The sequence below is a fragment of the Brachyhypopomus gauderio genome, chromosome 5, assembly GCF_052324685.1.
Source record: "Brachyhypopomus gauderio isolate BG-103 chromosome 5, BGAUD_0.2, whole genome shotgun sequence".
NCBI classification, from domain to species: Eukaryota; Metazoa; Chordata; class Actinopteri; order Gymnotiformes; family Hypopomidae; genus Brachyhypopomus; species Brachyhypopomus gauderio.
The window spans coordinates 573056-601036 of record NC_135215.1 but is presented as its reverse complement, the minus strand read 5'-3'; the positions used below and the strand labels follow the sequence as shown (position 1 = coordinate 601036).

Sequence of the window (27981 nt, the reverse complement as noted above, 5' to 3'; positions counted from 1 at the left end):
ACTACTAAAGTGGAAATATTCACCGGTCACAGAGCCGTTTGCGTCGCTGACATAATGTCCGAAAGCTTCCCAAAAATCCTTGTCTTCTGACTGATGCAGTGAGTGAAGTGTCACCTCTTGTTTTGGTCTTAAATTCTTCACCACGATTTGAAGTTTCTCATCCACAAGCCCCCTCGTCGGCTTAATCGAAAGTGAGGGACATGGTTGGACGGTGCTTATCCACCTGTGAAAAGAAACGCGATACAATCTGGGAATTACTGTGTTTGTGTAAGGCTGCTGCTACGTACACAAACAGTTTATTTTCTTCTATAACTAGAACAGTTAAAGGTCTAGCTGACTTTTTGCACGGTATGGACGCGTGTTAATACGAAGTGTGTTATGATAAATTCAAGATCTTCCACTCCTACCTCTTTGTAGTCAACATTTTCAAATGACTTAATTTGCCCCGTGCCTCCTAATGCGAGTGTTCCTGCTTTAAATAGACGTAGTGCTGTGGGTGCAATGTCCACGCAGGACAAATGTGCAAAAGGTGAAAGACACTTTTTTTTTCTTTAACTGGCTGAATTCGAAGTGTTCTGCCCACCCTAATCAAGGAATGAAAGAGGATTAGTATCGGACATGGAAGCGCATTCATCGTATTCATCGGTCCTGTTTAACGTCTGAAATAACAAATTGAATAGTTATTGTATGAAGACACGGTTAAAAAGATCACCTTACTGGCATCCTGTTAAGGTTTCTGAAATCGTCTCTAGACGTAGATCATAGTCTTCAGGGTTCATAGACAGAATTATAAATTTGTACAGTCCTCAGTGTTCCGTAGCTGGTACCAGGAGAACAGATTCACAACACACGGGTGTCAAGAAAGAGTTCCAAAGTTTAATGATAATACATGTAGTTAAATACAGAATAAAGACGTGTCTTAACACAATTGGGTAAGAATAATGAAATATATGTATGATTGGTGTTCTCCTTATCAGGAGAGGAGGCACAGTAGACTGGATATAGCGGTAGATGAAAAGTACAGAGAGAGACATTCTTCTCCCAGGAGCGTGGAGTGAGACAAGGCTGTGGCTTAAGCCCAACATTATTCAACATACATATATCAATGAATTGGCCACCATCTTAGAACGCTCTGCAGCACCTGGTTTCACTCTACATGACTCAGAAATCAAGTTTCTGCTCTATGCAGATGATCTGGTTCTGTTGTCCCCCACAGAGAAGGGGCTACAGCAGAACTTGGACCTGCTGGAGCAGTACTGCCAGACCTGGGTGTTAACATGAATGTACATAGTGTGCTCTCCATTATATGATTATCTGGTATTAGTCATGTGACTATCAGAGTTGCGCATGCTCTATTGTTAGTTAAGTTTGTTCGTTTTTTGTTAGAGAGAGAGAGCTGTTGCTATGTATGCAAAGAAGTTTTTGTGTGCGAATAAAAGGAAGGAGAGAGAGACATTCTTTATTTAAGATTTAATCCGTGTGCTGTGATTCATTTATCTTCGCCAGTATATAAGAAGTCAACACTGGGCCCTGGCAGTGAACTTGAAAAAGACCAAAACAATAACCTTAACCATTGGATAAATGCTGGGCTTTGTCCCGCCCATCAGACGCTCAGCGTCTCTGGGGGTCTATGGGGCAGTGGGCTGGCCTTGGCTGGCCCGGACGCTCAGCTTCTGCATGATGATTGGATGATCTGTCTGAGGCTGAATCCCTTTTTGATTGACAGCTAAATGAGCGAATCAGCGATATTTTGGTGTAAACCTCCGCGGGAGCAATCTGTTCTGTTCTGAGTTGAACCGGAGATTTTCCTAATCCTCTTAGCGGCATTTTCTTCGTTAATAATGACTAGCGACAAATCGAGATTCTATTTCTGGTGGTTTTTGTTGTAGCTGCTTGTGTTTGGAGACTGACTTCTATCACTCTTTCTGACACTTTATTGGTACGACAGGGTCACAGATCATTTTCTTGAAAAGGAATGGAGGGTAGAATTTACGTATAAATAAACCGACACATTTTATGATGTAGGCCGAAATTAAGCTTCCCCTCCTTGAAAGGCCAGCATCTGCATCTGGGTCACAGCTAAATGAGCGAATCAGCGATATTTTGGTGTAAACCTCCGCGGGAGCAATCTGTTCTGTTCTGAGTTGAACCGGAGATTTTCCTAATCCTCTTAGCGGCATTTTCTTCGTTAATAATGACTAGCGACAAATCGAGATTCTATTTCTGGTGGTTTTTGTTGTAGCTGCTTGTGTTTGGAGACTGACTTCTATCACTCTTTCTGACACTTTATTGGTACGACAGGGTCACAGATCATTTTCTTGAAAAGGAATGGAGGGTAGAATTTACGTATAAATAAACAGACACATTTTATGATGTAGGCCGAAATTAAGCTTCCCCTCCTTGAAAGGCCAGCATCAGCATGCTGCCTCACATAGCTGGTCCTGACACTGAGTTCACTAACCAACACCAACACTGTTCCACATCAGGACCAGACTGGAATACAATCAATCAGGCCAAACCAAATTATAACACTTCAAAAACAAAACTAGCCTACATCACCCACTGGAACGCACAGACTACCTGCTTACAGTGACTAATACTAAACACAGAACCACGTTGACAAAGTACAGACTTAGTGAATACAGCCTGGCCATCCAGGCCGGCCGATACAAGAGATCATGGCTGCCCAGAGAGCAGAGACTCTGCCAACAGTGTAACAGTGTGACTGTAGAGACAGAGCTGCACTTCCTCACTGAATCAATCAATCAATCAAAGTTTATTTGTATAGCGCTTTTAACAACTCAAGTTGTCGCAAAGCAGCTTTACAGGGTTTACAAGGTTAACATGATGAGAGAGACATGTGAATGTGAAACATTTCACCAAGTACGTCAGATCTACTTCACAAAACTTGAGCTAATTCACCCCAACTTTAAGTCCCTACCTAATAATGATAAACTCCCCATCCTCCTGGGAGAAGAGAAAGAAAGCAGCACTTTAGCGGGGAGATATGTATCTACCTTACACAACATGAGGGACAGTGAGTAACACACACACACATACATAAATAAACGCACACACACATACCCTGCTTGTAAACACTTTGATTTATATTAATCTATTTATTTCTTCTCCTCTACTTATATTATTTATTTGCTTTCACTATAACACTGCTTTTGCAATACTGTAACTGAATATGGTCATGCCAATAAAGCTTATTGAATTGAGAATTGAGAGAGGGGTTGTAACTGAGGAGCAGACACACAGATAAGGGAGTGAACTGAATGACAGAGCATTCTGTCTGAGGGTCACAGACAGTAAAATTGCAAATTCCCTTACACATCCTACACCCACATTTCTTGTGAACCACTATATCAAAAAAGGCCATTCCAATTTTTCTACCATATAATCAGCACATATCAAATATAACAGAACAAAAAAAATATATAGGTATTTTGGGAATCAGTGTCCAAATAAGGGTACCGTACGTGTGAAATCGGATATTTGACAGCAAGTTGTGCAAAAACTGGACCACATACAGGCAACTTAATTATTACTTCAACATTGCCACTGGAAGTACTTTGAAACACAAAACACAGATCAGCATTCTTCTACCCCATCCATGAGATAATGACAGGTGAAAATGACTCTTAGTTGATTTTTTTCTCCAGCTTTGGGAATTTTTTCTATTGACAACACAACTTACAGCACCAGAAAGTACATGGATTACAAGTATACAAGTTTCTAAACATAAAAAAAAATTCAGCCTTCTAGCTGTAATAGTTTTAGAGATATTCACATTCAAATATTGCTATTTCGCAAAAGATGCGTCTGAGGGTGGGGTTACAAAAACGGCTGTAACTCTTGAAATATTGAACATGGAACAGAAATACTTTGGATTTGAAACATGAAACATATCTGCCTACAAATGGGGAAAGTTTGAAAGGATTCTGAGATGGTCAGGTGGGGACCATTGGTTGAGTTGATATGGAATGACCCAGGACTCTGAGGAGAGTTAAAACATGGAAGTCCCCTGGCCCTGATAACATACCAGGTCTGGTGCTGAGGGAATGTGCAGACCAGTTGGCGTATGTTCTAGCTGACATTTTCAACAACTCACTGGATCTAGCCAAAGTCCCAGCATGTTTCAAGTCCGCTGTTATCATTCCAGTGCCAAAAAAACCCCAATCTCATTTCTAAACGACTACCGGCCTGTTGCACTGACTCCAATCATGATGAAGTGCTTTGAGAGGCTGATCAAGAAGCACATTAACACCAGACTCCCCACCACCTTTGACCCCTTCCAGTTTGCCTACAGGCCAAACCGCTCCACGGAGGACGCCATCTTCTCTGCTCTTCACCTGAGCCTCGCACACCTGGAGGAGAAGAATACGCATGTGCGGATGCTGTTCCTAGACTTCAGTTCGGCGTTTAACACCATAATTCCGCAACATCTGGTGAACAAACTGAAATCGCTGGTCTTCAGCACTCCCCTGGGTGCTAGACTTCCTCACTGAACGACCAGTCAGTAAGGGTTGGTCAGAACATGTCCGGTGTCATCACCCTCAGCACAGGATCCCCTCAAGGATGAGTACTGAGCTCCCTACTGTTCACCTTGTTGACGCACGACTGTGTCCCTAGGTCTGACACTAACCACATTGTGAAGTTCGTGGACGACACTACACTGGTGGGTCTCATCAAGGATGACAATGACCTGGCCTACAGAGAGGAAGTCAAGTGGTTAGTGGGTTGGTGCAGGGCCAACAATTTGATCCTGAATGTGGACAAAACCAAGGAGATCATCATCGACTTCAGGAAGAACCAGCCCAGCCACGCTCCACTTTGCATTGACTCCAAGGCTGTGGAAGTGGTCAGCAGCGTGAAGTTCCTGGGGGTGCACATAACAGACAACCTCACCTCGTCTGCCAACACCACATCTCAGCAGCGTCTGCACTTCCTACGCAGACTGAGGATGGTCTACCTGTCCCCACCCAGCCTCATCACATTCTACAGAAGCACAATAGATTATGTTTTCAGTGACCTGAGCAAAATGGTGGGCATGAGGCTAGATACTTGGGGACGAATACCTGGATGAGGTCATGTTTGGTCTTCGTACCAAAAAACAGATCACCACAAAATTCTCCCCATACTACCTCATGTTTGGAAGGGAGGCCGCTACTCTGCGGAGAATCCAGAGATCTATGAAGTTGATGAATATATTCCATATTTACATGTTTCAGAAAAACACAGCAGCTACAGTATACTCAAGATTGTCAGATTGCTAGCTACAGAAGACAATAGAAAGTGTAAATAGCAACAAATTTTCTAACGTGTGATGTATGTACATATTGAACTTCCTTATTAACCAGGCACCTGTTTCTCAAAATCATAGTCTTAAGTACATCTTAAACAATGGAGAGAGTTCAGTGTAATACTTTCTTTACCATTTAAAAATATTTGCTTGTAGTGTGAAGAATACAGAAGCATGAAGTTAAAATTGCTAAGAAAGGTTTTCTTTCAGCCCCTCCACTGGGGACACAAAGTTCACGACCCCCGGACCGAGGAAACCTTCTTATCAGATTCACCAGGACCTTGTCGGAGCAATTATGGCTTTCACCAAGGAAAAGGGCCTCTGTTTACCTAAGCACATAGGTTTAGGGTTAGTATTGCCTTTGGAATTTGCGAACAGACCTATATCCTAGAATGCCAGAAGAAACCATGATTCTTATAACTATATTCTGGGATAGGTACTGGTTTCAAACCCTTTTTAGGGGAAGCAGCTCTTCAAGACTATTCCAAAGACACCAAACTTGGACTATCTGATCATGGTCCCAACAACATTCACTTTCTAGAACTAGACAATTCTACACTGTGCTATCAGGACATACAGAAAAATTAAATCCTGTCTCATTATTATTGAAATGATTATGTGAATTGTGTGTTCCATATTAATGCATATATACTATTGATCATATTTCCCATGGTACTGTTATTCCCATATGAGACTAATACCACATCTCTTTTATTCTCATTAGTGTAATGTAACATAATGTAATCTGTTTATTGTTAATACAAAGTTGACTACCTCCTCAGCTCCAGTATGAGGAGTTAAGGAAGCATGTTAAATCATAGTTGGCTTTGGAAGTGTGAATACTATTGAAATGCCTTACCTAATATATCCTGACAAACCAACTTTTCCTTATTCCTAAGTGATGTACCTGTAGGAAAAGTATACACTTTTCCATGTCTGTTGATATGTAATTTAACTTTTTCCATCTTTGCCATGGTTCTGTATCTTAGTTGTTGCATTGCTTTTGTTTCCAACTGGAGGGAAATGCCTTAACTTAATATTCATAGGCATGACAGCTAGTCCCTCTCTTTGCAATGCCCTTGGATCAATACTAAAATTCCATAACCTTGAAAAAATGTTAGTTGAATTAGGAGTTGGAAAGAAGCCAAAACATCGCTACAGGAAATGTGTCTGGTTTTCCACGAAAATGTCAATCTCAAGGAATCCAATAACTAAGTACATAATTATATTAGGTAAAGCCTAACATCTGTTTGGCCGTGAGTTCGTTTAAACGCACGTAATTTGCTCTACCACGTGTCACAAAGTTATCTTGGCCCCACGTTTGTTTGTAGAGTTAGGATTAGTTCTGTCTTCAGAAGAAATTAAATCAAACTACTGGCATTCCTAAAGACTGGCAAATGAGCACACCTGTCTAAGGCCACGAAGGCCTGGATTACTCAACCAAGTATACAGTGGTCCGGATCGGGCCCGCTCATATGTCGTCGTTCAGCTTCACCGAACAGCTGGTTCACTGTGAGTGCTTGGTACAACCTTGGAAAGTACGCGTGGGTTCATTTTGGACCTCAAAATACCACGTATCCCTACCGGCACCAGTGACACATTTACATTTTTTGGCATTTGGCAGATGGCCTTATCCAGAACGACTTACATTTTATCTCATTTTTATACAAGTGAGCAATTGAGGGTTAAGGGCCTTGCTCAGGGGCACCTCAGTCATGGCCTCAGGTCTGGGAATAGAACCCACGACCCTCCGGTCACAAGACCAGTTCCCTAACCGCCAGGCCATGACTGCAGTGGACAGCCATTCATCATGCCGCTTTGATGCCAGTCTGGTTTGCTGCCATTATCATTTATGCTCACTATAGGACTAACATCTCTGACCAAGGTAGTGTGATACATACAATTAAGCCAGTTCTTAGCTTACGGGACACGACACATTTGCTATTAAATCAAAGCCCAGCCTATCCTCTAAAATATTACTATAAACTCATTCTACTGTAGCTATGGTAGTTAATCACCATGTATAGTGACGTAGAACATTTGTAGAATTACGGTAAATTGCAAAAAAATAAATAAACAAAATAACATTTTCTGTACTTTCAGTACTCTGTACCAAATTGAAGGACACTTTATAAACTAAACAAGACACTCAATAATACATTATACTGTTGTCCACAAACTTTAAATAAATTATGCATGCAATGTATGGATTATATTCATATATTTGGTTATATATAACCAACAAAAGTTTGTATGCTTTCTGTAGGAGCTGAGCTTTAAGCATTTAGACCAATAGTCTATGCTAGAGAACAAAATATTTTCTTATCTTATCATCAGCTACAAATTCCTTGCAGATTGTCTTTTTATCCAACAAATCAAGCTTATTCTGATGGACATGACAGATAGCGACATGGCTAAGTCTGTTTTGAGTCATTGTAGAGCGGAGTCACGTCTTGAGCCTGCAGAGGCCACTAAAACCTCTCTCTGCCTCAGAGGATGAAACAGGGACTACTAAAAGAAACCTGACCAGAGCTTCCACTTGACCAAATGATCCATGTACCTCTGAAGGCTAAGCACGAATGATCTCTGCAGCTTCTGCACTAATACTGTACACTCTTTGTACCAGTACTCTCCTAATAAGGTGATGTATAATATTAAAAATAATATAATAACAGGTTTGATTTATTATTATTATTATTTCTAAACGCTGTTGTATACGTACACTATCTCCACTCTTAAAAAAAAAAAACTCAGGCACACGCATTAAAAGGCGGCCAACATATATCGACCAATATTTGCCATTTATAATGTAACTGCATTGGCCGATATCCGTGTTTAGTAGCGCAAATTAAAATTCAGGCAAGTCTTTGGGCTGCCCTGTGTTATTGGTGCAATGGAAGGTGGTGCTGGTGAAGGACCCCAAGCCAAAACATGGAAGAAGGCAACAACAATCTTGGTAGATAAAGTTAAGGCTTAAATTCCGATATTTCAAAGTGCTATAGCCATATATTTACAATATGTTACTAGTAAACTATGAAGTGTTGCTTCACTTAGTGCAAGAAAAAATGAATAGCATAGAACTATCAGGAACTGGCATGAAGCTACAGCTGGGTGCTTCACTAACTTGCAGTTAACTTCAAGAACTGTAGTTGAAAACCATCAGCAGAATGTTTTCTTATCATATTAGCCACACATGACAGGATCGATGGTAGGCCATCACAACCTGATAACTTACTCACTTTTTTGTTGGTGAGACCAAAAAAACAACTTAATATGGCTTCTTACAATACACATACCAAAACCTGAGAATGCTGTGAATATAGCCTACCACCTCTCCTACAGGTAGCAGACTTGAATGATGATTACTCAGACAAAGGATCTCCTTTCTTCCCAGCAGACAACCTCCATTTTGTCTCCTTCATCTCCTGTTGCTAATCATGCTTCTACTTCTAAAATGATTTGAGGTTTTCTCTATTCAAATACTCCTCCATACAAATGATGCACCACTACAGTTTTGCTTGTGAGGTCGTGTGATAGAGGTGTTGCTGTAGAAAGGCCAGAATTTTTTCCCATGAGTCCTCTTGGGCATCTGCATGTGGTTTGGTCTGTCCACCCCAGAGCAGGAGCACTATAATCACACACACACACACACACACACACACACACACTGGGCATATACACATCATAACAATATCAGGGTACAAGTGCAATATCACGTGTAGTGATGGGCCGATCCAGTGTTTTTCAGTTCCGATCCGATACCGATATATAACTGCCAATACCGATAGCGATACCGATAGCAATACTGATACAAATACAGAGCTCTTTAGTTCAGGGGATCTCAACTGGCTCATCCCGGGTCCCACATTTTCTCATTGTCATTAAGTCGCGACCCAGTTTCATACAGTACAAATGTAAAAGGGTAAACAATTGGTGGTTACCATCATGGACGAAATTTTGATTTCATAGGTGGGGGACACGACACAAATGGCTTGAGAACTGGGGCGCCGGGGGATTATAGCTAAACTACAAACTAGAAGCTTTTATTTACATCCTCACTTACATATTATAACATTACATAACCTGATTTTTGAGTAAAAATGCAGAATTTGGTTTGTTTTGACAAGTGAATGGGAGAAATTGAATAAAATATCCATAATTCTATGCAAGTACTGATCATACAGTACTTGCATAGAATTATATTTAAAATCAACTTATCCAAAACTTCCAAACACATGTTGTCTTCGATCATTGGCAGAGATAAATTCCTGGCAAAGTTTTTTCCTATCCAAGGCATCAAGCATTTCTTGGTGTATGTGACAAACTGCCACATTGTTCATGTGTTTCTGTTTCATACAGTTGCAAAGCCAGGTCTTTAACCTCCTCAGTGCACTGAAACTCCTCTCAGCTTCAGCAGAAGCTGTTGGAACAACCAACAACCTCACAAGGACCTCCACCTGATCAAATATACACATTTCTATCTTTGTTTTGTTGAGGTTCTGCACTTATAATAATAATAAATGTATTTGTCAGAGGATCTTCCAGAGGATTGGCTGTAATATGTTCTTACACTTTGAGGAGTAATGAAATCCCTTATGTCCATTTTCCTTTTTTCGACATTCTGATTCTGTCGCGCACCTAATTACCAAACACACATAAGCACGCACACACACACACACACACACACACACACACACACACACACACATACACTCAAATGGTAAATTAAACCTCTTAAATCTATCCAGCTGACATGACCCAGGCAGAACACACACACAACATTTTAACTTATAGCCACGGACAAACACGGATTCCTGGACAATTATCTCACAAAACAAGCCCACGTGCTAGAATCAGATGGAGTGACAGCTGCGGCGGCCAATGACACGTTAGCAAGAAACGGCAGAGCCAATCGAGGAGCTTGTGGGCGGTCTAAAGTAGAGGTGTATTCAACTAAGGATTTGATTCAGATTTTGATTGATCTGATTCGTCAGGGTTTCCCTTTAGTCGACTAATAGTCAAATCGGGTTTTTATTTTTTATTTTTATCTAGAGCACCTTAAACGGGATCCCGTTCTCATTCAGGACTTTTTTCCACTTCAAAGTAAAAACCCAAAACACTCAGATAAATGAATAAAAATGGTAGGTTGGCTTTATTCAGCTTTTATCTACTTATTTATTTTTTAATGAAACGTTAGAGAACATTAACAAAAAAAGTCACCGTCAGTGCGCATATCTAACTGTCAGACAGGCACTGTGTGTTACGGTGACGGCTCTGGACCCTTCCCTGTGGGCGTGCCGCTACGTTGTCTGCGTGTCGTTATGTCCATGTTTGTACTTCCGTGGATGTGGGTTGTCTGTGAGCGTGTTCGTAGTCGCACCTGTGCCTTGTCTCGAGGTCACTAGGGTCTGTGTAATTCACCTATTTATTGTGCGTTCGCGCAGTGTCTTGTGCTCGTCTTTGTCTAAAGTTTCGTGCCTGTGTGAGTGTTCGAGAACTCGCACTCATCCAACGCACGGAGCTCACGTCTTTTTTGTTGGAATAAAAGGTGCATGTTCACCGCTAGACGCTCGTCGTGTCTCCTCCTTCCTCCAGCACGACAGCATTACACTGTGCAAAATGTTAAAATATTTTAAATAAAATATGCCTGACTGAAAATATTTTAAAAATTGCTACACAACAGCAAAAAAATTATAAGTAAAGGTTCAAGTAACGGGGTTTAAAAAGCAAACAACAACAACAACTCTGCCTACTTGCCGAGTCGCACTGCGACGAGATGACGCGACACATCCAAAACAAACGGCTGAACTGTTTTTTTTCTTTGCCTTACGCGTTTTAAATGGTATGCCATGTTGGTTGTTGTCGTGTGAAATGAAAAACGTTGATGACATAACTTGCACTTTACTTTGTTTGATTCATCTTTATCTTTTTCAAAATACTTTTGAAGTTTTTTTAGTAGCCATTATAATCTCGGCAGATGGTGACTATCCTGTAGCGTGTTCAGCTCCGCTCATTTGGATTGTGCAACTGCAGGGTGTGATTTATTAATGTGTAGTAATGTGCACACATCATTTAAAAATATTTATTAACAGAAATTAGGATGATTTTATTTGACAAAAGGCTATATATAACGAAAACAAAGACATTTCATGTAACAACTAATTCTTAGCAGCATCCTTGGGCACCCCCATGCAGTTAGAATGGTACATTCGACTATGACGTTCATAGTCGACTAGGGGGTATAGTCGACTATAGTCGAATCAGGTCACCCCTAGTCTAAAGGGAAATCGGCTTCCGCTTGAGCGGTCGTTTTCTGCGTGGTCCTAGTGCTTGATCCGTCTCTATTTAATATATTGTTTGTTAACCGTAAAAACTGCAGGGGACCAAATCAGGCTTTACGACTGCCACTTGCTTCTGTGTTAAGGTCATTTGTAGACGGTACCTTAGATGTTGCAGTGTTGACAGGAGTATATTTAAAATAACACGTTTTTAAAATACATCTATTCCTGACGTAAACAAAGTTGTAGCTCTTTGTCTTGGTTGCCAGAAATAAGAATTTGCATATTTTGGCACGTTTAACTCAGTTATTGAAGAAAGAATTCTGAATATGTAAATGTGAAACAAACTTTACCAAGTTGGGAGCTGCAGCATATCGGATAACTTTTAAAATACAAACTCAAAAGAAAATGACAAAAAAACCTAACCCATGAAAATATTATGCTGTTGTATCACCTGTCGCCACTGGCGAGTGAAATAATTATTTTACTCGTAAGTTAATATTTCAGGTCACGATTGTGACCATTTTAGTCGCAGTCTGGAGCCCTAGCATGTGCCTCTGCCTTTTTTCAAGATAAAAGATGAGTACAAAATTAGAAGAATAGACTATTAAATTTTTTACAAGCTGTCCGCAACCCACCAGTAATTCATTATCACGGTCATTTCTCAGCCAGCTGCAGCCTGAAGCTGCAGGGGGTTGAAGGTAAACTGTGGAGTCCGGATCACTGGATCGTTTTGTGTTAACGTTACGGCGCATTTATTGTCCAGCTCAAGTTGTGGACTGGATAATGGATCGCTAAGTGAATCGGCCACATTCGGCAGATATCCGATACGTTAAATTTCGTCAATATCGGCCCCGATACTGATATTGTATCAGATTGGTCCCATCTCTAATCACGTGTACACGTACCTTTTTCTTTGCCTTCTTGAAGTACGAAGTTGGTGGCCCGGTGGTGTGGTGTGTATGGTGGCTCAATCAGGTGACCTGCCTCAGGATAAACAAGGACTTGGAGCAGATGACGATTTTCTGCCTTTTCCATTATCTGTTGAATCTAAGGGAAGTGGACAATAGATGAAGCTAAACAATGGGTTATAGCTCAACTCCAAACACCATGCTTAACGTATAAGGGAACACAAAACTCAAGACTATTCTCTGTCCTATTTGCGATATGGTGGAACTATCTTCCACTAGCTGCTGGGACTGCAGAGTCTCTTGTCTTCAAACGTAGACTGAAGACTCATCTGTTTGTTGAGTACTTAAATGAGAACTAACTCAGCAGATAGCACTTGCTGTGCTTGTTCTTAAATTGTATGTTTCTGTCTATGGTTATTTACGCTTCTTGGTATAGGTTTTAATTCTTGTTTTAGTAGTAGTAATGATACAAGGTTTGAGTGTAAACATCACTCTCAGACATGGCAAAACACTTGGACTACCAGCAAGCTGTCAAGATGCTACTGTTTAGTGTGTCTTTGGACATAGATAATGCCGTGCCGTTTGCTGTGATTGATAATTAAAGTCTAGCTCTTATCTATGCATAGAAACATAAATCAACAATATAATCTGTAGTGTCTTTATGCGCGGATAAATGAGGGAAGTCGGAATTCCCCACAACACCGGCTGAAAGCCAAAACTGTTGCACATGAAATGCTACAGGCACCGTTCAGCAACTGATCAGTTCAGTTAAATGTACAGTGAGTCCCTGCTTAACGACAGGGTTAGAGACTGAAAAGTCCGTCGTAAATCAGTTTTCGTTGTTAAGCGTGACCCTAGATTTAGATACGCTTTAATCGTAAATACAGTAAAGAAAAAAACGAACAATGTTCTCGTGCGTACAGCGTGAGAAATAGTGATCGTGTTGACAAGATGGGCTGCGTTGGAGGCTGCGCTCCCTCAGTTTATCATACACAACACTCCACTGTGCTGCCACTGCTCCTCTGCGCAAAATATTAAAAAGTCGGTTGTAACTCCGGTCCGTCATTAACCAGACCCGTCGTTAAGCGGGGACTCACTGTATTCAGTTCAGTAGATATATGCAGCTTATAACCCGGTGCGGCATATACAACATTTTCCATAAAAAAAAAAAAAAACTTGGTAGGTGCGGCTTATATTGAGGTGCGCTCTATAGTCCGGAAAATACGGTACTGAACTGAAATTTTTCGTAGCTCTCGGAGGATTAGTGTTAAATCTACAGCCCTCCTCACCACTTTATATGGACATTAAGACAGATATACTTATACAGATCTGTCTTGTCATGGATAACTACCCTGATATGCACATTCTGTCAGCCTCTTATAACAGTGGATATTATTTGGGTGATCCGCCATTGAATTAAGAGTGGTTCACCATGGAAAAATACCCAGACATCAGGGGTTCTGTGGTCAAAAACTGCGGTCAGAAAGGGCTAAAGCATGACACACATTCTGAATCACAGCAGAAGGAGTACAGACTTTAATTGTAGACATACAAGAGTTTTTATATTGAGTGTTATAAAGTGGCTGCTGAGTATTCACCAAGCAGCTGGTTGACTACCAGACTGCCAACTGACCTATGCACCCACTGACATAAGGACTGATTCCCGTTGTTGTACTGTGCCTGCAAGAGGGGTCTCTGTGTGGTAGCTAGATGGGTAAGTTAACAAAAGACACAAAGTGCCCTCAAACCTACTTTGCACAACACTGAGAAAATCCCAGATAATCACTTTGTCGATTCTTAATGTGAATGTATTAATAAACCAGCTAACACACAAGCTATCATAACTCATTACTATTTTTGCCAGTAGGCTGCTCTGCTGTCAAAATCAGCCTAGATCACATTTTTAGAACATAAAATTGTTTTATCTTGGTTATAGTCCTGTTTGGAAATGGAAGGTTAATGGCAATCTTTATTTATTTCATAGGCGACCCAGATTTCTTTTTTTTGCCTGATGTGTACTAACATTGACATGCATCAGTGGTTACTATGCAACATAAAATATATCAGTATTACTAGAACAAGTAAAACATTATACTATATACCAGGGGTCACCAACCTTTTTGAAACTGGGAGCTACTTCTTGGAGACCAATTATTGCGAAGGACCAGATGAATTCGCATCAATCTAACGAAAATCTAACGGGGGGGGGGGGGGGGGGTGGGGGGTGCGTGTGCGTACATAAACCTAAACGATGCAGCGCTTTGGTGCATGGCACTATAGTGAGCTATTTTTAAAACAAGCCCGCGGGCGACTCGTGACGTCCTCGCGGGCGACCACGTTGGTGACCCCTGCTATATACTATAGGTTATGTATGTATATTATGGCACACGGGAATCATCTTACATCTTCAGCAGATTCCAGAGTGGGCCAGTTCTGATCATCACCACCAACCACCAACAGCACTGGACAAGTTATCTGGCCAACCTGTGTGTTATACTGTACTTCATTATGGGCAAAAAGATACAAACACATTCAAACCTGTACACATTCAGATACACACAAAATATACACACCCATTCGTCATTAACAATATTCTGCAGTAAAACAAACTACACTGAAGCACAATATAGTAAAAAAAATGTATATTTTACATTATTATAGGACCTTTTAATGATAATTATCATCATGTAACTTACATCCACTTTCAAACTGGGATCTGTTGGGATTGGCAGGATAATGTCTCTCCAGATGAGCTGATTATTCTCGACCCGCATTTTATTTACATATCTAAAAGTCAGAAAAAATGTCAGAATTAATTAATTAATGCAAAGCAAAAAAAACATACAAATACAAAACAATACAAATCGATGCATAAATCACATATCTTGGACGTCTGCCTACAGAGCAACTGCAAAGTGGTCTGACGTACAGATATGTGTACAGATAATAAAAAAACCCTAGCTAAATTGTTTTCATTCTTAATTAATGTAACATTCAGTTTTTGCCTTTCACTTTTTTCTCTTCCCTTGTTTTTTCTTTTTGATTGTAAGATTAATGTTATTTGTAGTGTTGTAATGTTACTTGCTATATATAATCTGTCCAGTGTTAATTTCGTGGATGAATAATTTGTCATAGTTTGTCAACAAACCTTTTTTTCATGACGAAAACAAAACGATAACTAAATAAAAACTATACGAAGGGATAAAAATGATGACAAATTTAATGGACATTTTCATCAACGAATAAAAACGAGACAAAAATATAGGCCAGCAACGATATTCAATCAGATCTGATTTAGCTTTTGAGAAAGGTAGGGATAAGTTAAGAAGAGATCCAACCGTAACTACTTTAACGTACACGGAGAGGTGGGACAAACCGGGTAACTGTCCAATCAGAACTAACGTCTTCACATTGCACAGAACCTGGGAAGACCATACCAGCCTGTGAACTGTGGTCACTCATGAAATTCAACTCGAAGTTAACTCAACAATGTCAGCAGGGAGAAAGATAAGAGGCGATATATGGACACATTTCTCCTTTTACTTTGAGAAAAACAAGACGGTGTGTAAACCATGTGGGACAATGATGTCAGAAAAAATACGACAAATGAAACGACATCTGCGGGTTATGGCATTGTTGTTTTTACAGCACCCAGTTTTATATAGAATGGAATATGTATTGTTCATAACAAACTCCATGTTTTCAGCTAGAGCGTGCCTACTGGTCATCAATGTTTTGTTATTGTTATGCTCAATAAATAAGTTCAGGTCAATAATGTTATTTGGACATTTTTGTTTGTTTGTATATATTGCACATACAAACAATAATATTCTGTAACTGGTTAATAAATGTTTCATTTAGTGCAAGTGTATATAATGACTATTACACCATTTATATTTTAGTCAACTAAATTCTTTTGATAATTAGTCGACTGAATTCTAATGATAATTAGTCAACTGAAACTAGACTAAGACTAAAAACAAATCCAATGACTAAATTATGACTAAACAGGCATGAAAATGGGTCAGGGGTTAAAAAGGTGAGAAGACCGGGGGGCGGGGCATGTGACGTCATGGGGATACGGCGACGGGGGGGGGGGGGTGGCTGCTGGTGTACGGGGATACAGCGACAGGTGATGCCAAATATTACGGAGCCCGTAAGGTGACATTATGTAAAAAATATAATAACGCGTGGCCACAACTTACTAACGCATGCAAACGAGATAATTAACGCGTGCGAACAAGATAATTAAGTATTACTTTATATAAAGCCTTTACCTTCATTGGGCAGTCAGTTCGCGAACATCCCTGGGAAAAATAAACTTTGTTGCCGCGTCTGAAAGGCGACATTAGTATCTCGTTCCCACGCGTTAATAAGTCGTGGCCGCGCGTTATTATTTTTTACATGATGTCACCTTACGGGCTCCGTAAAATATAGTAAAATCCATTAAAAAATGTTTTGACTGTCTTGTCAATGGATTCAATGTACGAGCCAGATCCGTAAACGCGAGAGGCCGCTTTCGCCATTCCAGATGACTCAGTCAAAACCATTACGTCTTAATGAACCAAAAAATACATCAGCGGCGAAAATGAGTGTAAAATACCAGGGTTCACGTGTTTTTATTTTCTAACATGGGCTAAAGCACAGGGTAGACTCAAACGACAAGCGTTTACAACTTCATCTTCAACCTTTTCAGCCCTGGCGCGAATGTTATCCTCACACGTCCCTGGATTCACCAGTTACAACTACAGACACACTAGAAAAAAAATCTTGTTTCTCATTTTATGTCGCCGTTAAATACACAGGGTTGACGCGAACTTAGTATGCCCATCTACCTATTTATCACAAGAGCTTGTGGCTATTTCTGACAGTGTTCAACGCTGTAGCGAACGGCAGTAACTTTGTTTTACTGCAAAATATGAAAACGATTGAAACCATTAATAACCCAATTAAATCTGGGTTTATGTACGATCTGGGTTTATGTACGTACTGGGAAATGTACGATCTGGTAAATGTAGTGGTAAATGTACGCTCTTCTGCCTTGTCCCCGGTGTAACACTAGGTCCTGCTTCTCGTCCTGCTTAGCAGTAAATGAATAACATGAATGAAAAACGTTCGTATGATTGAACGCTATTTGGCCTCCATGAAGGTTCTGGGCGGAAACTGCTGGAATTGCCGATTTCGGAAGTGCTCTGTTTGCTTATTAAGCCAATATGATAATTAAAATATATACATATAATCTCCCGACCCCCCCCCCCCCCAAAAAAAAAAACTCATTGGATCTACACGATTCACGTAAGTCACCCTTTTCGACTTCAAAACGGCGAATTTCGCCGAAAGGTGACAGATTTTCATGCCTGCTAAAACTAAATGATATTTTAGTCAAAAGACTAAGACTAAAACTAAATAAAAAATTGTTGTCAAAATTAACACTGAATCTGTCCACCATTTATACTTTGCTCAGAACATTGTATGAATTGACAAGTGTAATATTATGTATTTTAAGTAGGGGTGGGACTCTATCAAAAAAATGTATCGAATTGCTTTGTAATTAATTAATCGCATTTCAATATTTAATATGAGAAATATTAATTTACCGGTAAGTTTGAATGATGAAGGAATCAATGAACATAAGCATAAATTCATTGTTGTTTCTTGTTTATTTTTCCACTAGTCTACTACACAGACCAATAGATGAGTAGGGGTGTGTTTAAAAAAATAGATTTTTCAATTCAAATCGATCTTCATTTGAATGATTCGATATTCGAAAAATCGGATGTGTGGTGTGTGAAGACGGTCAAATGCGTGTGTCTCACGCTAAATGCGTGAGAGTTGGCAACCCTGAAATAATAGCTAGACTTTAATTATCCATCACAGCAAAAGGCATTATCTATGTCCAAAGACACAGTTTCTCAAGAGTGTTAATTATTTTAAATAAAATACACACTGGCTATAACGAAGTTCACCTCTGACCACGACTTCGCAGTATTACAGCAGTATTATGTCTAAATATCTAGTTAGGACAAAACTAGAGTGCTGATTGAATTGTTATTTTTATTTTTTATTTTAACTTTATTTTACCAGGAGCTATAATCACTGTAACTCCTGAATATCATCTGTAGCATCTTTATGCGTGTGCAAACGATCAAGCCCATTCTTACCCAGGCCGGATTGACGGTAAAATCTAAAGTGTTTTCAAATGGTTGTTTTCAAAGACCGCTGAGCCATTTGGACTTCATACTTTAGCGGCGTTAAACAAATACCGTACACTACACAACCCGCTGTAGCTTTACTAGCATGCCTGTACATAGTCAAAGCTGTTTCTTTGTTTTGCCTAGCACTACGGTGGCTGAGAAGGCACACACGCACCCGAAAAAAAAAAGATTTTTTGAAAATGAGAATCGATTCTGAATCATGCAATGTTAGAAGCTCGAATCAATTTTTTCCTGCACCCCTACATCGCAAGGGCGGAGCTACCGCGATTATGCCGTTTTCGGTGCACGGACCCTCACGCCGGTCGCGACGTGTCAAGTATAAAGCTGTGAAGTTCTCAACAGCTGGCAATATTATTACTGCACAAAGGAGCTGTCTCACTCCTCAACATGTTGATCAGCTCATTTTCTTGCAGAAAAATTTGACAATCTCCAAGATGTCAGAAAGCAGTCATGAATAAATCTTAGTTTTTGGACCTTAATGTTTACAATATTCAAAACTATGTTCATAAATGTTTTTGTTACATGTAAAAAAAAAAAACTTCATTTGCACTTTAAAGGGCTGTTCAAAACCGCTTTCAGTGCCTTTTCTGGTAAAGGAGCTATGTGGAAGTGTGTGCATTAATTGATATAAAAACACATATATATCACAGTATAAACACTAATATCTTAATACATTTTAATAAAAAGTTTGAGTGTTCCTTGTATCATTACAACATTTCACATTCAAACTACACTTTTTATTGTAACTGAAATTTCCCTACAAGAATCGATATTGAATCTGATCGAATCGAATCTAAAATCTAATTGAATCGGGACCTTGTGAATCGGAATCGAATCGAACTGGGAAATCAATGGTGATACCCACCCCCTATAGATGAGTGCAGAAAACAGAGCAGTTTTCAGAACATTGGACATTCTAACCAAAAATGTTTTTGGGAGTTTTGCTCAGTATATTGGAAGAATAAGAAGAACTGAAGTAAATCTGAAGATGTTTTTTATTACCATTTTAGATGGTTGACTTTTTCTTTAATTTCCAAGGCCTCTGCCACAGCCATAAAGCCCTCTGAACAGGAATTTCCATAGTGCCTAGAAGTGGTCTTCTGCATGCTTAAAGCAAATGACTGGATCTTCGATTCATCATCTATAACAGGGGTCGGCAACCTATGGCACGCGTGCCACCCAGAGTTGTATAGTAACAAAGTAGAACTATTTCACTACTGTACTTAAGTACTAAAATGCTGTACTTTACTGGAGTATTATTTTTTTCTCCTACTTCCACTTTTACTTCACTACATATTTTCCATCAGTTTAATACTTTTACTCCGATACATTTTTTACGTGCTGTATAGTTACTCGTTACTCGGTGGCGTTACTCAGTCAAGCGATCAGGCTGTCTTATGAGAAAACTGCGCATGCTCCAGTTGCGTCTCGTTTACTCTGCTGCTGCCTTCACTGAACACTTGAGCTTCGTAATCTAGGGTCACTTGACATGTTGTGACTGCCGCAAGGGTCCGTGCGGCAAAAATTACGCAATCGCGGTGGCTCCACCCACCTCCAGTCGTGCACCTCTCGATTGTTGTGCGTGCGAAGTTACAAGGTGGAATTCATGCACTTTGAAGGTCCATTTTCAGTATTTTCCAACACCTTCAGCTTAATTTACATATTTATACAAATACACATATACTCGAAATTATTCCAAATAATTCACTTTTTATCTCATTAAAAGAGATGGTACCGTGTTTGGTAACAGCAGAAGAGCAGCATAAGTGCTGCATAATAAGCTTGTTGGTGTTTTAATGTACATATATTGGCACCTTCCACACCTTCAACATCGAGTGATCGTGGCAGTGAGGGTGAGGAAGGAGACCACCCTGGCCCTACCTAAAGACAGTGTTTGCGTTTGCTGGAGTGAAAGTAAATTCCTATTGGATGAAGTGCCATCTCTGCCTCCATAAAAAAGGTGAAATATTGGCCTTCAAAAATTCACCTTCGAACTTTAAGAAACATCAATGTAAGTTACAAATATAACGCACATAAGACACCAGCTTTAGCTGTCGGTAAGCGCTAGTTAGGTTAGATATCTTAGCTAACTAACCTAATTATGTTCATGTCGTGCTGCAGTATTCACTTAACATTAGCTGGCAATCATAAAGGCAATGTCACGCCGAGTTGTGTTTTTAGCAACAGTAAGCCGTGTCTCTTCATGCTGACTAATCATGTGCCCATTTTTATAGTGTAGTGTTTTTATAGGGTAAGGGCATTTATTGAGGGTAAACGCAGGGCAGTAGGCTCACCCTTAGAATCCGACGGACGGATTTTACGTCCAAAATACATCTCGTTTTCTCAGCTAAATTAAGGCAAATTTGTACTTCTGCGTCAAACCTACAATGTAGCGGGACATAGGTTATCTGTTTTTTGTGTACAAAGTGTTAAGCCCAGTTTGTTAAGTTGCTACTTGTTTGTACATACAGAACACTTGTATTTGTGGTCTTTGACATCTTTGATTTGTAAGTGATATATAAAAACAATTGATAATCTAACTTTGATGGCTTTGGTTAATTAATTCAAAATGCTTGTACTTTTTACTTTTTTTACTTTCAGTACTTGAGTAATACATTTTAGAATAAATTGCAATACTTAAGTACTGTAACGTGGGGGTGCGGGCGGAATAACGAGGCACGTACTTCCAGCTCTCACACTCACGCGTCGCTTTAATGAGTGTCTTGGAACAGCGCACACAGCGCACATATAACATAAACACGGACTTCTGACACTCCGACACACGTTGATTCAAACAAAGACGAGTACGGGACACTGCACGAACACACACTAAAGAGACAGACCACATGATCCCAACGTGATGACGAGACGAGCCACAGGTGAAACTGATTAACCCACGGACACAACCACAACCACGAAGATACACAGACGCAGACAACTAGACGCGGACGACATGAACATACGCCCAGAGGGGTGGGGTCGGGAGCTGTACCGTGACAGAGCCCCTCACCAAGGGCACTACCCGTCCCGGGGTGCCAACAGAACTGAATGCCCCGAACCCACGTCGATGGGCGTATCCGGAGCCTTCAGTCCTGCGTCTGGGAGATGACCGCCCTCAGTGGAGAATCCGCTGGAGAATAGACACAAAACACGGAACGTTCACAAACAGGAACATTTAGACACAAAAGGCACAAAAGGGAATAGGGGATTCGGGAGCAACACGGGGACAGACACAAACATAGGAACAAGAACACATGAAAACGGAGCCAGGCTTCTCGCCTGGAGGATGGCGGTCAGGCGCGAAAATGCTCCGGGAGCTGCAGGCGCTGCAGTGGGCGGCCCTCCTGCCGTCTTCGCCGCAAACCCTCCGCTGGGTGCGGTGTGGCTGGTGGACGGTCCTGCAGCTCTGTCGGTGGGTGCGCCACTGGCTTCTGTAGAGACCCCCGGAGGACGCGACGCAGGGTAGGCTTGCCGACGCTCACTCTCCCTTCTCCGAGGACCCCACCGAGGCACTTCGCCCTCTCCTGGTGGTCGCTCCCTTGGTCTGGCGGTACGAGCTGCAGCCTCCATCTCCATCTCCTCCTCACCGCCTTGGCTCCAGCTCCTGGGCTCCACCGGGCTCTCACCCCGGGTGTAGTCCATGGCGCTTTCCTCGGAGCTCTCGGGAGACACGCCCTCTCTCGGCTCCTTCTTCCCCCTCACGGTCGAGGCGGAGTACTCTGAAGGAGCTAGGCTCCCCTCCTCCTCGAATTCGCGATCCGAGCACTCGGATGGAGGTGGGCTGCACTCCTCCTCCCTACCGTAACACTCGGTAGGCGCCGAGTACTCGGACGGTGGAGGACTGACGTAGTTCTCCTCTTCCTCGCCGTAGTAAACGGTGGGGGTGGAACACTCTGACGGAGGGGGGCTGACGTCCTCTTCCTCCTCACCATAATACACAGTGGGAGCGGAATACACTGACAGTGGCGGGCTGACGTCCTCCTCTCCCTCTCCGTCGCTTTCAGTGGGAGAGTGCTGAGGCGGCACATAGCTGGCTCCACCGTCCGTCTCTTCCTCTTCATCACTCCCGAATTCGTATTCGGGAGGGGTCGTATCCACCAGCCCCACTTGTATCACTGGCAGGTCCTCCGTACCATCCTCCAAGTCTACCAGGAGGAAGGACTCTCTTCTCAAGGCGCGGAGACCTTCTCTCCACGCCGCCTGAAAGAAGATGTCTTCTCTCCTCTCCGGACTGTGCCAGGGTCAGAGGGCTATGCCTCTCACCCCAGACCCTTTGTGCATGCCAGCCAGTGGCATTCTGCTTCTGCCTCCGTCTCAGCCGCCTGAGCCAGACGCAGCAGGCGCGCGCAAACGGGGTCCTGCTGTATCTCCACAACTGGCACCCGCGCGGCGACGGGCAGGGGAAGAGGCATGATGGTGCTTGCTCGCTCTCTTCCCCTTCTTGGCGCGGGACACACAGCCTGGCATATCTTGGTCGGCTCGTCTTTCTGTAACGTGGGGGTGCGGGCGGAATAACGAGGCACGGACTCCAGCTCTCACACTCACGCGTCACTTTAATGAGTGTCTTGGAACAGCGCACACAGCGCACATATAACACAAACACGGACTTCTGACACTCAGACACACGTTGATTCAAACAAAGACGAGCATGGGACACTGCGCGAACGCACACCAAATAGACAGACCACATGATCCCAACGTGATGACGAGACGAGCCACAGGTGAAACTGATTAACCCACGGACACAACCACAACCACGAAGATACACAGACGACTAGATGCGGACGACATGAACACGCCCAGAGGGGTGGGGTCGGGAGCTGTACCGTGACAAGTACAAAAAATGCTGAATACTTCTGTACTTCTACTTAAGTAAAGTTTTTAAAGAACACTTCTTCTCAACTTCTACTCAAGTCAATTTTTTGATAGAGTACTTGTACTTTTACTCAAGTATGGGTCTCTAATACTTTATACAACACTGGTGCCACCGTTGGGACGCCGAGGCATAATCACTGGCACACAACACGCTGGACCAGCATCAGCAAAAAAAATTAACAATAAAAAAGAGCATGATCTTCCAATAGAAATCGCTCCTCAACGCTCTGCTTGGCGATCGATCGTGATAGAATACTTAATTTGTGTCCATTTACACCTCCCCTCCGCTAACAATTTACACTCACCCCACCCCCCAACGTCTCAAAGGTTGCCGACCCCTGATCTATAATATGAGCTGTCACACCAACAATTGGTCGATTTGTCTGACGTGGACTTTGACATTGTGTTTCTTAATTTGGACCCCAACGTGTGGTCGAGTGTTGACTGGCGACACTGTTTGCTCATACTAGGATACATTTAGCAGCTAAGTTATCATTACTGACCTGCACGTTAGCCCCAACAGGTTTTGCGTTGAGGTGGTAACAAAGGGTGGAAGTGCTCCTGTGATAAGCAAACTCCTTCCTGTATAAAGTGAAATAACACTATTTTTGTTTGTACTTCCATCTGGAAGTTTCTTATATTTAAAATAGCCTCTTCAGTCATCTCCATCATGCTCATCTTATTGTGCGTCCATATAATCTGTATGCCTGGAACTCGTGCACTGAGAAACATTCCACGGCGCAAGTTTTTTAGTTCGTTATTTTCCCTGTAATTAATTAATCGAAATTAACGCTTTAAAGTCCCACCCCTAATTTTAAGATAAGTTTGTCACATCATTTTAGTATGGCATTTTATTTGATTGCTTTCTTGGAGACAGTAATAAACATTAAAGGAGGCACTGAAAGGTATTTCACAAAGAAGGCCCTGAAAAGATGTTGCACCTTTTAATAAATTTGGGATGTATTTCTGATTGCTAGTGACTCCGAAGGTGGATATCTAGGTTCAGACCCAGACTATGATAAATCCCCATGTGGGTGGAGATCTCCTCATATCTGCATGGGCTTCCTCTGAGGTCTCTGGTTTCATCCAAAAATATGGAGGTTAGGTAAACCGGCTACCCCAAATAGTCTTGGTGAGAATGTGTTTGAATTATTGTTTCTGCATGTCTAATTAAAAGTTACTGTTTCTCACCAGCTTTTGACTGGATATAAAAGCAGTGTTTGTGTTAATTGTACAGTGACTTTGGGTATCTTAATTTATTCATTGTGGAAGTACATTTTGTAGGAAAGAAATTACAATATTAAAAACATACTAAACATTTTGAGCTTTATTTTTTCTTTATTTTGTAGAACTGTTGTGTAAAAGCAACAGTACACATGTGGTCATGTGTCATGAATTACATCATAGCTGTGATTTAGTCGAACGTCATAACGTTCCCTCCCTCACGTTCTAATATATAAATCTATTCCATAATAAATAATTTGAGTGCTTACTTGGTTACATCGTCAAAGGTTTCATCCAATGACTTTGTGATTACTGGAGTATGACTGCCACTGATGCACACACAACACTGGGGCTACACACAAACGCAAATGCACAAACACCCATGTACATACACACACACACACACACACACAAAAAGTATTACAATTTGTGCATCTGTGGGTGTATTATGTATGCTTATTATTTGGTGGCAGTACATGAAACAAAAGATCAAGCATGTGTTTAAGGGAAACTCACTTTGATGACTTTGGAGTTGGCGGCCATGGAAAAGGTGACAGACGTGCCAAACGAGAGACCAAACAGAGCCATTCTGTCTCTCCGCACCATGGCATGATTCTGCAGTATCTGATATGCCATCTACAACACACACACACACACACACACACACACACACACACACACACACACACACACACAACACCAAGCTTTATTCGAAGTGACAAATACTGAGTTAACAATAACAGCCTATTCACCTGTAAAGATGACGAGGCACAAGAAAACATGACCAACAACATGAATACTGCATTTAAATGTACATTATACAGAAACAGACTTTGTCCATGTGCTACCATTGGGGGGGGCAAATGTCTGTTTGTGCTCACAGGCAGACACACGTGCATGCATACCACACTTTACACTGAGGTGAAGGGTCAGTGGGTGAACTCTGCCTGCTAGTGGTTTACTACAGTCCTTTTACAACTCATTCATATGGAACCACTATGCTGATTACATAACACGTGTGTACAAATCTCTACAGAGACTACCACAGTGCACTTCAGCACGGAGAACAAACAATAATCATTCAACACAAATTGACTTTGTTGTTAGGGCTATGTTCCTAACACATAGTATTTGTTTTCGGAACTGCAGTACTCTCCTATATGAATAGTTATGGCAATATTTTTAAAGTGTATGAAATTAGGAACAATTCTGTTCAGTCCAGAGCAACAGCTTGCTTCCATACTTATAGGCCTGTAGCGCAAGCATAAAAGTGTGTGAATGTGTCATGGAGAAATAAAAAAATGATTTACCTCAAAGTAATTGATGTCAGCCTTTATTTTCCTTAATTCCCCTGGAGACAGATACTCCAGTGCCATCGAAGCAAAGCCGTGTGATGCCAGGAGGGCAGATCGATACTCCACCAACCCTCCCCCCCCTCCCCACATATCCAGCACTCCAGGGAATGGGCCAGGGCCTGGACACACACACACACATACTTTGATTCTCCCTTGAGGCAATACGCAACATTCTGCTTCAGTGATAGAGTAAGCTGGGTTTATTGGACAGACAGACGTCAACCATGTCCATGTGCATTAGATCATTAGGGACCCCTTATTTTGATTTATTACTGTGCAAACATTACCAAACGAAGAGGAACAAGCAGTATACTCTTTAAGCAGTATGTCGCTACCACTCAGTCTTTTCATCTATCAGCACTTCAAGGTTGGCTGTTCTCCCCTTTAAGTGCCCATTGATGTCTATAAGGTGGAGACGTCAGGTTAGCACAGAGTGTGTTTGTAGGTTTGGGTTTGTACCTGGAGGGATGAACAAAGTTCCTCTAACACCTTTCTCCCGGATATCCACTCTTTGTACACCTGGAGCCATGTACCATCGCTCTATGACCAGGCTCGCTAACGCTGTGAGCTGGGCAAAACCCTGAGAAACATGTCCGTCATACACAGAAATATGGAATACCCGTGGCGAGAGGACATCTTTCTTTCGTAACCTAAATTATATTGAGTGTAAATACGTGAATGAATAGAGAAGAACAGAGAAGGAGAAAAGAGAAAGAAAGCATGTTACAAAAATATTATTCATAGTTTCAAAATATGATTAATCATCTAAATACAAGTGTCAAGCTTTCAACCTGTTGCTTTATGAGTAGACTACATTATAAATAACGACCCTGTGTATTAAACACTACTGAAACACCTTCTCATACGTCGGTGTAGTCCAGTAGGTATTACCTTAGTCCTGTTCGGCTCCCTGGCACTGGCCGAAGACTCCACATCAGTCCCATGGACTCCACACCTACATAGGTGCCGCTCACACTAGCGTCCTTTACCACTGCGTGCACACATGCACCAATTCATAAATGTACTCAACCCTGTTGATGAACTTAATTAAGAAGTAGCAGTCATCCGTAGTCATTTCTGACCCCATATGCCAATGCCCCAAATCAACATGTTTCGCGGGGAATGGAATCTACTTTCCCCTTTTCAAAAGTAGCCTATTCCCTTTTAAAAGCTTTTCTACAACATCAAAAAAGTGTATCTACATATGTAACCTTGTCTGAATCAAGCAAAAATGTTCACTATTAAAAATATATTCACCGGGCACTGTTCCGTTTGCGTCGCTGACATAATGTCCGAAAGCTTCCCAAAAATCCTTGTCTTCTGACTGATGCAGTGAGTGAAGTGTCACCTCTTGTTTTGGTCTTAAATTCTTCACCACGATTTGAAGTTTCTCATCCACAAGCCCCCGCGTCGGCTTAATCGAAAGTAAGGGGAATTGTTTGATCGCGGTGCTCATCGACCTGCAAACAGAAACGCGAGACGGTTAATGCCTTGTCGTTGTAAAGCCAGTTTCTTCCAGAAACAATTCGTCATTCTACCAGAACCGTTAAGGATCTAGCTAGCTACACGCACTGTGTACATGAAGCGAGCTCAGCCAAATTCAAGAACATTAATTTCTACCGTTTTATAGCCAACATTTTCACATGTGGTCTTAATGTCCCCCGTGTCTCCTGACTTGCCTAAATGTTTAACTGGTTTATACTGCTTTGGGAATGACGGTAGCTACAATGTCCGTGAATGGTAACCTCCGGGTTGCCAGATTACTGCAGTGCTTTCCAGCCAAAACGTGTTTCAATACGTTTTGAAAATCAATAC

The 27981-nt window shown here is 41.5% G+C and overlaps 2 protein-coding genes across 11 annotated transcripts in view; both read right to left on the bottom strand.

Annotated features, from left to right (window-relative positions):
* LOC143513993 (acyl-coenzyme A thioesterase 1-like) overlaps window positions 1-8778 on the bottom strand; it is a 40238-nt gene extending 31460 nt beyond the window's left edge. For 2 of the 4 annotated variants that reach the window (XM_077004690.1, XM_077004689.1), the window contains exons 1-2: window positions 408-537; window positions 24-223 (exon numbers count right to left, since the gene is read on the bottom strand). In XM_077004690.1, coding sequence (XP_076860805.1) covers window positions 24-223; window positions 408-424 — 217 coding nt within the window. In that variant the 5' untranslated portion in view covers window positions 425-537. Of the gene's footprint in view, window positions 1-23; window positions 224-407; window positions 538-8639 lie in introns of those variants that run through there. The other 2 variants (XM_077004692.1, XM_077004693.1) reach the window with 2 other exon arrangements.
* On the bottom strand, window positions 170-27961 carry LOC143513992 (acyl-coenzyme A thioesterase 1-like). 7 transcript variants are annotated; one of them, XM_077004685.1, is made up of 12 exons: window positions 27846-27961; window positions 27424-27626; window positions 27058-27157; window positions 26626-26816; window positions 26122-26285; window positions 25328-25447; window positions 25081-25163; window positions 15194-15284; window positions 14901-14981; window positions 12495-12636; window positions 9879-9946; window positions 8782-8936 (listed from the first exon to the last, which is right to left on the bottom strand). In XM_077004685.1, exons 2-12 carry the CDS (start codon window positions 27620-27622, stop codon window positions 8784-8786), a joined length of 1392 nt encoding a protein of 463 aa, XP_076860800.1. In that variant the 5' UTR covers window positions 27623-27626; window positions 27846-27961; the 3' UTR covers window positions 8782-8783. The 7 variants fall into 7 exon arrangements, 5 of the variants coding, with proteins under 5 accessions (XP_076860802.1, XP_076860800.1, XP_076860799.1 ...); XM_077004684.1 differs by having other exon boundaries at window positions 27787-27918; XM_077004687.1 differs by lacking the exons at window positions 8782-8936; window positions 9879-9946 and adding an exon at window positions 170-223 and having other exon boundaries at window positions 27787-27918.
* Window positions 27962-27981: the final 20 nt, after the last annotated feature.